Source organism: Crocodylus siamensis, chromosome 5 (genome assembly GCF_052110815.1).
Source record: "Crocodylus siamensis isolate JL-2025a chromosome 5, ASM5211081v1, whole genome shotgun sequence".
Classification (NCBI taxonomy): domain Eukaryota; kingdom Metazoa; phylum Chordata; order Crocodylia; family Crocodylidae; genus Crocodylus; species Crocodylus siamensis.
Window position 1 is genome coordinate 63,539,876 of NC_143399.1, and position 15,920 is coordinate 63,555,795.

Consider the following 15,920-nt stretch of genomic DNA (forward strand, 5'->3'; position numbering starts at 1 on the left):
AGCAACCCCCGGCATGTGTGCCGAGCATGGCATGCAAGGCCATTTTCCTTGGCACTGCTGCCAGGCAGAAGCCCCAGCTGCTCCCAGCAGGTGGCTGGGAGGCTGCAAGCAGGCCGGGCACACTGTGCTTCCAGCCCTGCTGCCCTCCCCTGGACCCTTCCGCAGCACAGCGTGTGTGATCCAGAGTGGCAGCACACAGGGGGCCACACAGGAAAGCTGCCTGCTGCTCCACGCTGCCTGGGTCACACTTCCCCTGTGTGCATGGGAGCAGCATGGGCAGCATGCAGGGTTGTGCCCCTTACTGCTGCCCCTACCTGCAGGGGAAGAGTGGCCAGGGCAGTGGGGAGCCTGGAGTGGCAGACAGCTTTCTGTTCCTCTCACTGTGCCATGCTGGGTTCCACACATTGCTCTGAAGAAGTGGTAGGGAGGGCAGCACAGCAGGGAGCATCACTGGCACCTGCTGCTTCCCCGGGCTGGGAGACAACAGCCTCCCAGCTGCAGCTGGCTCAGGTTCTGGGTAGCTGCTGATAGCCATGGAGCCTGATGTGCGGGGCAGGGGCTTTGGGTGGGAACAAGGGGCATGAGCAGGGCTGGGGGCAGGGTTGTAGCACTCTTTGCTATCTGACCCAAAAGAGAAAATACTTGACATCTTACCAGTAACTTCCAATTTGTGATACTTGTAATGTAATTTCCACACTAAAAAAAAAAATGTTGCACATGTGCAGCTGAGCATTACCATCTACCGAACCATACACGACTATACTGGCAGCTATTCACAGTTTTTCCAAATGTTTTAGCCCACACGGCCTACAACATATCCACTGATCTACCAAATTTTGATCAGAAAATATTGATATTTCTTGTTAAATTTTATAAGTCACAAAAACTCACTTATTTTTGCTTTTTAAACATTAATAATGCTTGTATCTCATTTAGTACCTTTTAGAAATGTCTCATTTTATTCTCTTTCCATTGATGGTCCCAGGCCTAAAATAAAATCTGAAGGAACTTTAGGATTAAAAAAAAAAAAACTTGATAAAAAACTGCTAAGTGCAGAGCCTTTGAACAGCAGTGAGTTGCATGGCTCTGGGACTGTGTGAATAAATGGTGTGTTCCTATCCTCCACTTCATGCAACAAAGTGGATATTAGAGCAGTGCTGTGAGGAACATGAATTTATCATAATCTTCACATCTGCAAATGAAAGCAGATGAACACAATTTCAGCCACTGAATCTCAGCCACTGAACACAGGATTCTCAGCCACTGAATCTCCATCCACCATGATTTACTGGTTTGGGTATTAGCTGAAAACTTGGGAAAAGTATATTCAACTACTCCACCTTCAATAGCTTTCCTAGGTGAGTTTGGCCAAGTCACTTAGGATATAAACCACAAAAAGAGACTTGCATGTGATGATGCCCATACATTAGGCACTTAAATAGCAGAGGATTGCAAGAGGTGTGCTTCCCTGGTAGCCAGGAGTCAGACACGTAGACTAGGGTCCAGCTGCCCTTTTAGGCAGGTAAGTAGCATATGGTTAAAATTAGGAGTCTTGATGGCATTTGAAGCCATTTGTCTGAATTGTGCATCATACTTCCCCTGTGTAACTTGACATTTTCTTTTGAGCCTGCTTAGAATAGATTGCTTCTATCCACAGAAGCTTTGCTATGATCTTATTCCATCCAGGAAAGCATGTAATGCAATGTACGTTTTTGAAACATTTACTGGCAGCAGAACTATGACTAGTGGCTTCTTGACACATGAGGAAAAAGAACATTTCACCTTTTGGCCAAATAGTCTCATTGTTAGGGCATTTGCCGAAGCAGTGGAGACCCAGAAGGTATTTGAATCCACATCTCCTTCCCTGCATGGTGCTGGGTAAGGTAAAGAGCAGTCTTCTGTTGAAGTTGGACCACTGGGCAGCCAAGATGGCCAGAAAGAGAGAAAGCCAGAATGAACCTAGTTTTGTGTCTCAGTGAGTGGAACACCAACCTGGATGCAACGGTGCCCAGACTTCTGTGTTCTTGGCCCTCCTCCCATTCCTAATTGTGTTTCTGTATTTTGCATGAAATATTCATTGAATAAAATAGAGAAAAACCACTGGGGACAAGATCAGCAAAAAAATTGTTGCCAGCAAAGCTTTGTCCACACCAGGGAGATGGGTTCCTGTCCTTAAGGTGGCAGCAGCCCTCAGAATGTAGATATATCTCAGGTTTGTCCATTCTACACCCTAGCCCTGTCGTCTTTGCGTCATCTGTCCAAGTACTTTTTAAAAATTTTAGGGAATGTCATGTCTCAGTGGAGGTGCCTGTTAGGCTGAATTGGATTGGACCCATAGATGTAGGGTTTAGGCATACCCGATTTTAGCTCAGGCAAAATGGTAACTCCCACCCAGTCATTCTGCCCAGCTGGTTTGCCTGCCTTGGTTTGCCTGCCCTCCGTTTCCATGTGCCTTACTGTGGGGGCTGTGGCAGATTACATGCTGGTGCTGAGTGCAGGGCAAAAGAGGCCTCTTGCCTGACCCGTGGCCGGTACCTCACACTGCAGCCACTTGCAACCCACATAGGGCTCTGTGCCTGCTCAGGACAGCCCTGTGCTGGCTGCAAGTGGCTGCAGAAGGGAACACCTTCTGCAGGGGTGGGATTGCTTTTCCCCACTCTCCATACCAGCTCGTTGCCTGCCAGTGAGCAGGGGATTGGGGCTGTGTGCTGCCCCTTGCCTGTACCTCAGAGCTGGTGGGGCACCGGGAGTGAGAGGGCACAGGAGCACAGGGCCTGCACCGGTGTCCCAAGGTCATTGCCAGCAGGGTGGCAAGGGTATAGGGTCGTAGCTTGCAGGGGCTCTATGGAGCCGGGCCAGCTCTCACCTCTCCCTGCTAGTGCAGCCCAGCTGCTCCACAGACCCCTGCCAGCCTGTGCCCTGCTCTGGACCCCACCGGTACTGGCCCTGGGACATTGGTCCCAAGATGGTGACCAAGGGGCAGGGCACCTGTCAAGAGGCAGGGCTACCCATGAAGCCCTCAACAGCTTGCCAAAACTGGGTAAGCGGCCCTCCGCCTGAAATAATTGCCTGCCCCTGGCCTAGAATCACACTATAAACTCTATTTCACATATATCATTTGCTTTTAATATTAAACTTGTTGAACTGCTCAGTAAGCATAAAGTCACTTTTGGTGGATTGTAGTTCCATATATTTTTAATGCTTTTTGAAACAAACAATTATGTGTTTGGTAGCTGTCTTGAAATTCCATTTGTCAGTTATTCATGGAGGGAAATGTTCTTTGTGGTGTTAAAGCCATTCAGAGATCTTTATACATATTTTTCTATTATTTTTGTATTCACTGACCAATTATTTGTAATGTTCACACGTTGCCCTTTTTCAATATTTTAGGAAGCCTCTAAACTGCATGGATTCTTTTTTTTCTTCAGAATGAATGAAGCTATCTTTGAGAGGGTTAACTATATCAGTGGATGAAGGGAATGTGTTGTGCAAAGTCTAATATTTAATAAGGCCTTTGGCCCAGGATGGTGACATATTTCCTTAAGTAAAATGGAGACATATGAGTTACATAGAATTACTGTTATATGGAAATATAATTAGTTGAAAAACTGCAAGCAATGAGTAGCTTTAAATCAGTTGATGTTGTAATGGCAGGAGGTTTCTAGCAATTTCTCACCCTGTTCTGGGTCCAGTGCCTTTAACAATTTTACAAATGGCTTGGAATCAGGAGCAGAAAGTTTTCTGATGAAGTCTGCAGACAACATAAACCTGAGAGAGGTTGCAAAGACTTAGGAGTTTAGCATTAAAATTCAAAAGGATCTTGGTAAATTGGAGAACTGTGCTCCAGCCCAGTGCTGCTTAGTGCAGGAGTCGAGCAGACATGCCTGCCCTTGGATTTGCATGCTGCAGACTTCTCCTGTCCATTCTTGTGGGTGTCAGCACCTATCCCATAAACTATCGAGTCCTGAATGGGGGGTAACTTTTGTTTTTGTAAGTGTCCATGCCCTGTGGCTTTTTGGGACTCTACACAACAGTAACGATTCGTTCCAAAGTAGTACTCAGACACCCCAGAAGGGCATGAAGAAAGAAGCAAAGCCTGATAAAATAAGTAAATGTTAACAATGTTGACAGGCTGTGTATGTAATAGGAATCTCAAAATGTCAAGCCAAGGCAAACCAAAACAAAATGTGATTAATCAAAATTCTTGATGTCCGTGTGGTCAGTTACATCCTAATCGATATCTGATAAACACTTTTGCTTATATGATGAGAGTTTTCACTGGACAATCCTTTCTCTTCTCTGCTACAGCCGTTGAAAAGGGAAAATGGGGAAAAATGGGAAGTTTTGACAAGACAGGATGTTCAGGTGGAATGGGGGTAACCTCCAGATTGGTTAAGCAGAAATCTGAAGGAACAGTCAGAGAGAGACAGTGTATCTCAGAGTCAAAAGGGAATGAGGAAGGCTTATGTGGCAAACCTCAGTTTAGAAAAATAGTTTACGAAGGGAGGGGCAGGTTGGCTAACATCTAGTGAAGAGTTTAGTGTTTGGACCATCTTCTGATTGTTACCTGACCTTTACCATCCTCTCTACTTAGCAGTCTACTCCTCTCCACTCTGCCATTTTCACGGAGTTAATTCCTGTGAACAGCCTGGATGTGTCACAGTTAGTCTGGTCTAGCTACAAACTGGTAATGCCACTGAGATGGAATAGTTTTTTTAATTACAAAAGACACAAGGGCAACCTGCTTGTGGAAGAGAGAATTTTTTAACTGAAAGGTTTGTTTTCTGGTATCACAATCTGAGTATCCTAACTTCACTTACAAAATCCAACTGGCTTCACATTGAAGAGGGACTGCAATTCCAACAAGCGTTGAAGCCTTACCCACAGAGAGTGACCTCCTGGTGTGTGCTCCAGGCTCCTTCCTCCTGCAACCTGTGCCCTTTCCCCTATCCTCTCTACCAACAGCTGCAGGTTTGCTGAGAACAAAAGAGAAGGCGTAAGTTTGAGTATCCTGGAAAATATTTGTACATAACAGAAACTACCAAATCAGTGTAACACAACCTGACAGAACAAGCTGGAGTATTTCTTCTGGTGTTAATGTCTTGACTACACCTAGGATCACCCACTCTGTATGTGTCCTGTTTGTATAGTGCTGGTGTGTGAACAGCCCCCTGAAGTGGATTTTGGTGACATTCTCAGTGGTGAAAAATCAGAATATGTGGAAAGTGACAGAGTGCAGTACCGCTGCTACCCTGGGTACATGCTGGCTGGATCTGAATGGATAACATGTAATGGAGGAAGTTGGACCCAAATGCCAGAATGCCTAGGTAATTAGCAAGTATTCTGCTTGTGGGTGGGTTAGGTTTTTGGGAATCTGTAGTCCTCAATATTTAATCATAGGCAATTGGCTCCATAGCCAAGAATTTGTTAGGCCTACATGGGATGAAAGTGGTGCCATCCTTCTGGTTACTTCTGTGAGCTGCACTGGGGCATTTGATGGAAATATTTGACAAAGAGGAAATTGGGCGATTCTCTAATTTGCCACCACTGGATTTTACAGCACATTCTCCCCAGGGGTACAATGTTTTCTTCATCTTGGATGATGTTGGCACAACCTTCCTTCCCTGTACCTAGAATTGCTTGTCTCTTTAAATCTCTCCACAAAGTCCCTCCTGAATTTGCTCCACTGTATCTAATGGCATGACTTAGGACATCAGATGTTGAGGAATGCCTGATGTCTTCCCTCCCAGGGATGACGGAAGACAATAGAAATACTACAGTCATTACCGTCTCAAGCTCTGCATGGAATCACTGAGGTTTCTTTGTCACTCCCAAGTGTTGAGTTAGCAACAAACTTACTTCTCATCTTACCTATCCATATCCGCTTGTTGCATGAGATACTATTTTAAATTGTGGTGGGAAAAAATGGATCAGGCTTGTGCATGTCTGGAACTGACTGATTGGAAATAGCATATTTAAGTTTTTCCTGATTTCCTTTAGCTCCATACACTATCACTAAGCAGGAGCTGGAGGACAATAATCTGTTTATACGCCATAACTGAAGATGTACTCTTATACTTCTGAGTGCTCAAACCATGGAGTTTTCCTGCAGTAAAGGCTATAACTTCACTGTTCCTTCTGTCAGGACATGTGTTGATAGAAATATCCATTTTCCACTGTGTATCCTATGTAAGTATGATCCATCACAAAGAGTTTCTCTGGAGTGAAATGATGTACAAAAGTGTCATTTGAAATAAAGTAAAATGTGAGTTATAGTGGGCCTTAAAGGGGAAAATAAAGAACTGTGGGTGATAATAGACTGGGGAGAAAATGTGAGGTAATGTAGGACAAGAAGGGGATTAGTTTTTCTCTCTGGTTTGAAGATAAAGGTTAAAACAGCAATAATCTCCTTCAGGAAAACATCCATTCTCCAAGGTCCTGAACACTTTCCCTGCTGCTGGATATACTGAATATTAAGAATACTCCACATTAAATATGAACAGCTTTTTATCATGAAGGTAAATCGGTGTCACCCTGGTCCCACTGGGGTGGGATCATTGTCTTCACTGAGGGCAGGGTTTAATCTGATAAATGTAGTGATGATCATAAATAACCAACATAATGTACTAAATATACCGATTGTCCTTATTTCTAAACTACTATATAAATAATTGCCCAAATCCTTCAGCTCTCCTCATGAATAATCCCTGCTCATGGAAGCAGTGTTGACAGTCCCACACTCTGCCATTGGGATGGGGCTTCCATAAAGTTTCACCTTGTACTTTCAATGTCTTTTTTGTTTCTATTGGTTGTGTGTAGAACTTGGGAAGAAGTGTGGATGTCTACTTACTATTGATAATGGAGATATAACTACTTTTTCCCAGAAAGAGAATGTCTTTGGGTCCTCTGTGGAATACAAATGCCAACATTTTTACACACTGGAAGGACAAAATGCATCTTTCTGTAACAATGGAAACTGAAGAAAACCACCAGTCTGTGTGGGTAAGATGCCTTCTATGACCAGAATGGCTTGCTTTTCAAGGCAACTTTTCCTAACAAATGGTAGATATACATAAAGGCACCCATTTTACCTTTCCTGGGTCCAAATATTGCTAAAAAAGGAGTAACATAGAGTGATTTGATTATGAAAAATCTGACTATTTTACATTCTCTTGAGGTAAGAAGTTACTAAGATTTAAAAAAAAGAAGTAGGCTTGTTTATATATAAGAAGAATATCCAGAACTCTAAGGGATAACCACAAGGATTTTGAAAGACTATGAAATCTTGTTTTAACCCATTTAATAATAGTGACATGGGTTTTTAGCAATTCACAGGAACCATCTGTTGTCAGCCCACTGCCAGGTGTACAATAGTAGACTGGATGGACATTGACTTTTTCCTAGAATGGCAATGGCCAGATTCCCACCAGACATTTTGTCTATGGACAACTGAAAAATGAACTTGTAATTATTGGAAAAAAACAGGCGATATATTGTTCAGTGTTTGCTCTTGATGTTTAGTACATATCCATGTACCTCTGTACCATCTCACTTTCACATAGGCTCTCAGAACAGAGACCTAACAGGTGTATAGATGTGTGCTCAGGAGTGAAGAAGAATGCAACTGGTACAGGGCTCAGGGACTATTCAGATTCTTTTGCTGCACTCATCATTGTAGTTCTTGAATACCTAGGATGCAAAATAGTAGCACAGGCATGAAGAAAATGTATAACCTCTTAGACCAGGTTTTAAATATTTTATGCCCTATAATACTTTTATTTTTAAATGTTTTTTCTCATCCCTCATTTTTGTTTAGTTTCTTCGAATAGACCTCTGGTTTCATCTATGCTATGACTGCACCACTTGAATTTGAATAGAAGGGGAATGTAATAATTTGTAATGTGACATCTTCTCATTATATTATATGTGCTCTCTGAGCGTGATTAGAAAATGGACATCAAACATTCCTGTTTTTCCTCATTCTAGAGCCACGTGCTGTCAGTGTGACAGAAATGGGAAGCCATGACAGAGAATGGAGATGTGAAAAAGAAAATAATCCATCCCCCATGATGATTTTGTTAAGTTTAAGTGCAAACTGGGGTATGCACCTCCTGCCCCATTGTCTACTTCTGATTTTACTGTGCAGTGCTATTCGGGCGATATTTCTTACCCCCAGTGCCATCAAGGTAAGGATTCCGTTCTTGAAGTATTGTTGTTTGATGACTTTCTGAACTGGTAGGATAGACTAAACTTTCTGTAGGCTTGAAAATTAAGGTAAAATAGCAAAAGGCATGTCAAAAATCCATGTTAACATTGTGTAGAGCAATCTTGTATTTTTTGAGATGACTTCAGATTTTCTTTTCACAGAGGGTGCATCTACATGAGATGTGTTAGTGCGCATTAGCCTAATTCAGTGTGCATTATAGGCATGTCTCTACATGTGTATACCTGTAATGTGTATTAATTATGGCAAATTTAGGCTAATGACACCTAATTTATTACCTGCACATGCAATTAGTTAAAGTGCATTAACACATGTAGATGTGACCCCGCACTAACTTGGTCTGTCTAGCCACTAGGGCGTTGCCCTGAGCCCAGTCCCAGGGCTCATGGCTGGGTGTCTCTCCTGCCCCAATCTGGGTTGCTCTGTGGCAACACCTACCTGCAGGTTATAAAAGCCAGACTCTATGCCCCCCACTGCCTGGCCCTGTCCAGGGTCTCTGCAGGGTCTCTAGTCCCAACCACTGCCCCACAGTAGGTCCCTGCCTGGGCCTGGGAGGATCTCCTCTGGTGCTTCCTGCCCACAGAAGCCCTTTGCCCAGCCCCCACCCCAGGTCCCCCACTATGCTGTGATGATGGATTGGGGGAGGTTTCTCTCAGCCACCTTGAGGGGGGTCATGTGGGACCACCAGCAGCCTTTGAGGCAGCTGAAGGTGCACTTAATAAACGCATAGGTTCTCCTAAGGCATTAATTGAAATGGGCCTGGCTGAGGTCTAGGTGCCTGCCATAGGGCCTCATGAGCTACAGGAGTACTGGGTAGCCTGGTTCCTGATGAGAAGGGGTGGAATGACAACACGGCCCAGCTGCATGTCCTCTACTCCTGGCACAAAGCTCTCGCTGTCCATGAGTGTGCCCACTGCCAAGTTGTGGGAAACACAAGTGTCATTTCTGCTGCCTGCCCAGATGGTACTGATGTGTGTGAAAGTGCCTTGGTGGTCAACAAGCAGCTGGAGGACCACTGAATGGAAGCCCTTGCAGCTATAGTAGCAGCGGCCTGAGTGGGGTGAGTAGATGACAGGGATATACGTCCTATCCAGGGGCCCAATGCACTGGGGGAAGTCCATTGCCCAGAACCCTGCAACCACCACCCAGGAGTCATGGAGGACCATATCCACCAGCATGTCCTGGGGGGCCATACACATTCAGGACAGCATCCCCAGCAGTGGCTTTGCTATCCCTAAACAGATTTCCCATGTACCACAGGCTGCTTGTTGTGGCTAACTAGACCAGAATCAATGTCAGGCAATGTCAGGCAACTCTCGGAGACCATAAAAGCTAAAGAGGCGGTGGTCATGGGGGACCTAAACTACCCGGACATCTGTTGGGAGACACAGACAGCAAAGTCCCACCGCTCACGCAGGTTTCTAACCTGTGTACAGGACCTCCACCTGACGCAGGAGGTACATGGTCCCACTAGGGGGAATGCCTTACTGGATCTGGTATTGGCAACGGGGGATGACATAGTAGGGGACCTACAGATCAGTAGCCATCTGGGGGACAGTGATCACCTAAAAATACAATTCAACATAAGGCGTTGAGTGGGTAAGGTAACTAGTAGGGTGAACATGCTGGACTTTAGGAAAGCTGATTTCAGTGAACTCAGGCGATTAGTGAAGGACGCACTGCAGAGTAGTAGTTTTGAAATGATGGGAGCCCAAGAAGGGTGGCTGTGCCTTAAGGAAACTATCCTTCGAGCACAAAGCGAGACGATCCCCGTGAGAGGTAAAAGAGGGAAAGGGGCCAGGAGGCTTCCCTGGCTGACCAGAGAAATCCAGGGCAGACTAAGGCCCAAAAGGAGAGCACATAAAAAGTGGAAACAGGGAGAGATCACCAAAGAGGAATATATCTCTTCTGCTCATGCTTGTAGGGAGGCAGTTAGATAGGCCAAAGCTACCATGGAGCTGAGGATGGCAACCCAAGTAAAAGACAATAAGAAATTGTTTTTTAGATATATAGGGAGTAAAAGGAAGGCCCAGGGAGGAATAGGACCTCTGCTAAATGGGCAGAAACAACTGGTGACGGACAGAGGGGACAAGGCTGAACTCCTCAACGAGTTCTTTGCCTCAGTGTTCCTAAGCGAGAGGCATGACAAGTCTCTCACTGGGAGTGTAGGGAGGCAGCAGCAAGGCACCAGACTTCCATGCGTGGACCCTGAGGTGGTGCAGGGTCACTTGGAAGAACTGGATGCCTTTAAGTCGGCAGGCCCGGATGAGCTCCATCCGAGGGTACTGAAGGCACTGGCTGACATCATTGCAGAGCCACTGGCGGGAATATTTGAACGCTCGTGGTGCATGGGTCAAGTCCCGGAGGACTGGAAAAGGGCCAACGTGGTTCCCATTTTCAAGAAGGGGAGGAAGGAGGACCCGGGCAACTATAGGCCAGTTAGTCTCACCTCCATCCTTAGCAAAGTCTTTGAAAAAATTATCAAGGCTCACATTTGTGAGAGCCCAGCAGGACAAATTATGCTGAGGGGAAACCAGCATGGGTTCGTGGCAGGCAGATCGTGCCTGACCAATCTAGTCTCTTTTTATGACCAGGTCACAAAACGCCTCGACACAGGAGGAGGGGTGGATGTCGTATACTTGGACTTCAGGAAGGCCTTTGATACGGTATCCCACCCCATACTGGTGAACAAGTTAAGGGGCTGTGACTTGGATGACTGCACAGTCCGGTGGGTGGAGAATTGGCTGGAGGGTCGCACCCAGAGAGTCGTGGTGGATGGGTCGGTTTCGACCTGGAAGGGTGTGGGCAGTGCGGTCCCGCAGGGCTCGGTCCTTGGACCGATACTCTTTAATGTCTTCATCAGCGACTAGGACGAGGGAGTGAAATGTACTCTGTCCAAGTTTGCAGATGACACTAAGCTATGGGGCGAAGTGGACACGCCGGAGGGCAGGGAGCGGCTGCAAGCAGACCTGGACAGGTTAGACAAGTGGGCAGAAAACAACAGAATGCAGTTCAACAAGGAGAAATGCAAAGCGCTGCATCTAGGGAGGAAAAATGTCCAGCACACCTACAGCCTAGGAAATGATCTGCTGGGTGGCACGGAAGTGGAAAGGGATCTTGGAGTCCTAGTGGACTCCAAGATGAACATGAGTCGGCAGTGTGACGAAACCATCAGAAAAGCCAATGGCACTTTATCGTGCATCAGCAGATGCATGACAAATAGGTCCAAGGAGGTGATACTTCCCCTCTATCGGGCGCTGGTCAGACTGCAGCTGGAGTACTGCGTGCAATTCTGGGCGCCGCACTTCACGAAGGATGCGGATAACCTGGAGAGGGTCCAGAGAAGGGCCACTCGTATGGTTAAGGGCCTGCAGGCCAAGCCCTACGAGGAGAGACTAGAGAAACTGGACCTTTTCAGCCTCCGCAAGAGAAGGTTGAGAGGCGACCTGGTGGCTGCCTATAAGTTCATCGGGGGGCACAGAAGGGAATTGGTGAGTATTTATTCACCAAGGCCCCCCCGGGGGTTACAAGAAATAATGGCCACAAGCTAGAAGAGAGCAGATTTAGATTGGATATTAGGAGGAACTTCTTCACAGTTCGAGTGGCCAAGGTCTGGAACGGGCTCCCAAGGGAGGTGGTGCTCTCCCCTACCCTGGGGGTCTTCAAGCGAAGGTTAGATGTGTATCTAGCTGGGGTAATGTAGGCCCAGCACTCTTTCCTGCTTATGCAGGGGGTCAGACTCGATGATCTATTGAGGTCCCTTCCGACGCTAGCATCTATGAATCTATGAATCTATGTGTCAGCAGGGAGGACCTGACACATCTCAGTGTCCTGGCGCTCCAGGTGGGGTGAGAGCTGGTGCAGCAGGTCAAAGGTGCTTGGGGTCATTCTGAAGGCATTGAGCCACTGCTCATCATTCCAGTCACACTTTACGATGAGCTGCCACCGGTTCTGGCTGGCACGTTGGGGCCAGAGGCAGTGGGGCTGGAGGGGAAGAAGGGCTATGGATGCCTTAAAGGTGGTATCCTGGAGCTGCTGGTTGTCATGGCTGGTGGCAGCAGCTGTGCAATGGTGGGGGCCCTGTTTTGGTGGTTGCTGTGGGTGGGGAAGTCCAGAGGAGCAAGGTGGCCATAAGCCAGACACTGGTGGTGGTGGTGGACCATCAGGATGACTGCAGTGGTCAGGAAGATCAGAGGACCCTGTTCCTGGGGGCCAGGAGCAGAGCTGGGGCAGAAGCAGAGCTGCCATGTGCTGTCTGTGTCCATGCCACTCTGCTTCTCTCACCACAGGAAGTGTCTGCCCAGAGGTCACAGTGCATGGTTCTGTTTTAAAGATGGCTGCCAAGCACTGGCAGCAGGGTCTGGCTTCAACATGGCTGCTAAGTGCTGGCAGTCATGTGGCTGGAGGTTGGAACTTCCCTGGTGGCCACAGGGGTACATGGTAGGGCTGAAGTCCCATCCCTGCATGTGTAGACACTTGCTAAAAATCGCTTAATGCTCATGTCATGGGGAGGGTTCCCTAGGGATGGCCATGATGCCCCTAGGGCCCTGTGACCTTGCTAGCTTTGCCCCATGTTTGCCTTCCATTCTTCTGCCATGCCTTGATGGTTAAGATAATAGATGGTAGATAAGGTGCTATGCAGTCATGGTCCTGGTGAACCCTAGTAAATTGTGTGGCACTGGGGTCTCACCTGCTGTCACTGCATCATCTGGTGATGGGGCTCTGCACAATAGTGTGCCCCAATGAGGCCTCTTCCCCCCAATAGTCTCACCTCAGTCCACTGGATTAAAAGCAACAATGTAAGTATGAGGCCCTGGGCTATAACATAACGGCAACCATAATACTGGAGGTTACACTCTGGCCCTTCAAGAGGGCCAGTTTCTCCCTCAACAGTGCGTGCCTCCTAGCCCCGGATACTTTAGGAGCTTCTAAACTTTATTAGTCTCACCAGCATAGCACAGGCACTCGGGTATCTCTGTGGAGGTTTTCTGCATGAACTCCACTCCCCCTGGCAGTTGCCTGAACTGCCTTCAGTCCCAGCTCTGGGGCTTATATGGGCCCAGGGCCCTGCCTTCTTCTGGTCAGCTGACTGGGTGCAAGTGCAGACTAATTCCCTTGTTAGGCTGCTGCCATAGTAACCTGCATCAGTGAGGTTTCTGCCTGGCTCCTATGGCCCTCTCTAGGCAGATTCTGCCCTTAAAGGGGCAGGCACCTTAGTGCCCTGCTACAGTGCATTAAATATATTCACATTTAAGTAGATTTGTAGATGTGCCCAGAGTAAAATAATTTAAAATATCATTATAGTTTGTATGCATTAACCCTCTACTATCTTTTTTGTCAAGTTCAAAGAAGAACAACTGTCATTGGATAGAATTAGGTCTTATATCTTTATAAAAGATAAAAGCTTCCTTTTTTTTAACCAGGTAACCATATGTGGGATTTTGTTCTTATGTGAAAGTCCTCCACAGATTGAAAATTTAAAGGGCAATAGAATGTGTGAGTGGGGAAAAGGGAAGGAAAAGGTTTCAGTGTCTCTGCTCTAAATTATGCTGACAGGATTCCCACAGGAAATACTCTGCCAGCAAAGAAATAGATGACAGAAGGGGCAGGAGAATGCTTTGGCTCCAGGAATGCCCACCAGTAGTCTAACCATTGTATGGGGAAAAGCTTCACCAGTTCATAGGTCTAGAGTAAGACCCTTTAATATCACAGTAGTGATGCTAAAAGACAGTTTTCCTATCTAGATTACAGCTATACTTGTGGGTAGGCTATGGATAAAAGAAGCAGAAACAGGTCTACAGCCAAAATTTTTATTTCCTTGCAACTTAAAACATGAAAACAAACATTTATCCCAAAGTCTATGTGGCTACCCACAACAGCACAACATAGATTCTCACCTACATCAGCCGGGGAGACTCAAGAGGTGGGAGGCGGGTAGCATACAGATTGGCAGTAGGTCTTCCTGAATTTGTTGTTCTTCAAATTTCTGTCTAGCCTACGTCCAATATTTATAGATGGCTGGTTTTAATATTCTAATAAATTACCTTTGATTGGTTTTATTAAAATTTGTTTCACTGAAACTTTTGGAAGTTGACTGAACCAGATCTTTTGTGGACTTGGAAGGTGTCAAGTATTTGGTATTTATATCCTTGGGAAAGATGGAGGGTTTCTTATCTCCTTTCCTTCCACATTGTGGAATGCTGTTTCTGTTTCTTCTTTACTTTACTTTCTCTGATAGGCTGTTTTTGTTTTTACAAATTATCTAAGCATTTTAACAAAAATAAATCTCTGATAGCAAAATAACATCTAGTACATATAGCATATAAGGATAATTTCATGGTCTTGTCTTATCTGGTTTTAGGCCTTGTGATTTGTTTAATTGTATTTGATGGTTTTCTTTACTTGCTGACCAAATTAGTTGTCAGATCTACAAAGGTTCACACTGGGGTTACTCAGAAACAGGCTTTGGGCCTTCTGCTTAGCAGCACTTCTGCAGCTTAGTCTAGACCTCTTGAAAATGGCCAAGGCTGGTAACAGTTCCAGACACTAAAATTTTGACTTCTGGACTTTCAGACTGGGATGGAGAGAGGCGTTCCTGAGCAGAAAGGCTGCAGCAAGGTTCCTGTCTAACACCTGAGCTGGGGTAGACAAATTTGGTGGTTTAGGGATTGAAACAGTAGGGGCGGTGAAGATCTCAACTGGACTAGGAGCGGGACCAGGGGCCAAGCCAGAGGAATAGGGGCAAAAGCCAAGAAGTAGGGCCACAGCCATGATGGGCAAGAGCCAGGGGCAGGGACCCATAGCCCTTGAAGAGTGAGAACCAGCGTCAGAGTACCATAGCCATGAGGGACAAGAATCAGGATCAGGAAGGCGAGAACCAGGGCCAGCAACTTGTAGCCCATGAGAGGTTAGAAAAAGGGCCAGGGACCCATAACCCAGGAGGGATGCAAACAAGCTGAGCCGGGGGACAATAGCCCAGAATCTGTTGGAGGTAATGAGCCCAGAAGGGGTAGAGAAAACAGGCCTAAAGGAGACAGAGCCCTGAGGATGGATAGAGAATGCAGGCCTAAGCCCAAGAGGGGTTGATGGTTGTTTGAGGTACAGAAACCCAAACCCAGGAAGGCCTGGGATGCTTAAAGGCACTAGGTTTGCAAACCCCTATAGTGGTGGTGTTACCTGTCAGCTCTGTCTTCCTGAGGGAGGCCTGGCACCCAGTTTTCTCAACTTACAATGGACTCTTTCTATTTCCAATACCACCCCCCCACACACACATACCACATCTAACCAGAACTAAGCAGAAGAAAAATTTACTAGGCATCATGGGCCATACATTCCCAGTCCCAGTATGGGAAGCCTATTTAAACTTGATTGACTAAAACTTGGTTGCTGGGTTAGGGAATGCTGAGGCAAGAAATCAAGTCAGAGCGGGCAACATTTAAACAATGGTTAAGGGTTCATCACAGCGTCCAGCCCATTGGAGCCCTGACCACAAATACTGTCATATGTTTCCCAGGATGACTGATGCAAGTCATCCCCACAAAGTGCACCAACACTCATGCTAAACTGAGGCTTATTCACAACAGGTAAAATACAAAACCTTGACACTGCAAGCATGTCTAAGCCATCTGAGAAGAAACAATGAGTATCCCATCCAGTGTATCTGCTATCCATAAGAATTTCAAGCTGGCTTCTGAGT

General features: G+C 46.3%; 1 protein-coding gene across 1 annotated transcript in view; it reads left to right on the forward strand.

Annotated features, from left to right (window-relative positions):
• LOC149864167 (complement factor H-like) overlaps positions 1 to 15,920 on the forward strand; it is a 91,189-nt gene that overhangs the window by 44,824 nt on the left and 30,445 nt on the right. Inside the window, exon 9 of the mRNA XM_090049757.1 lies at positions 5,151 to 5,327. Coding sequence (XP_089905883.1) covers positions 5,151 to 5,327 — 177 coding nt within the window. The remainder of the gene's footprint in view (positions 1 to 5,150; positions 5,328 to 15,920) is intronic.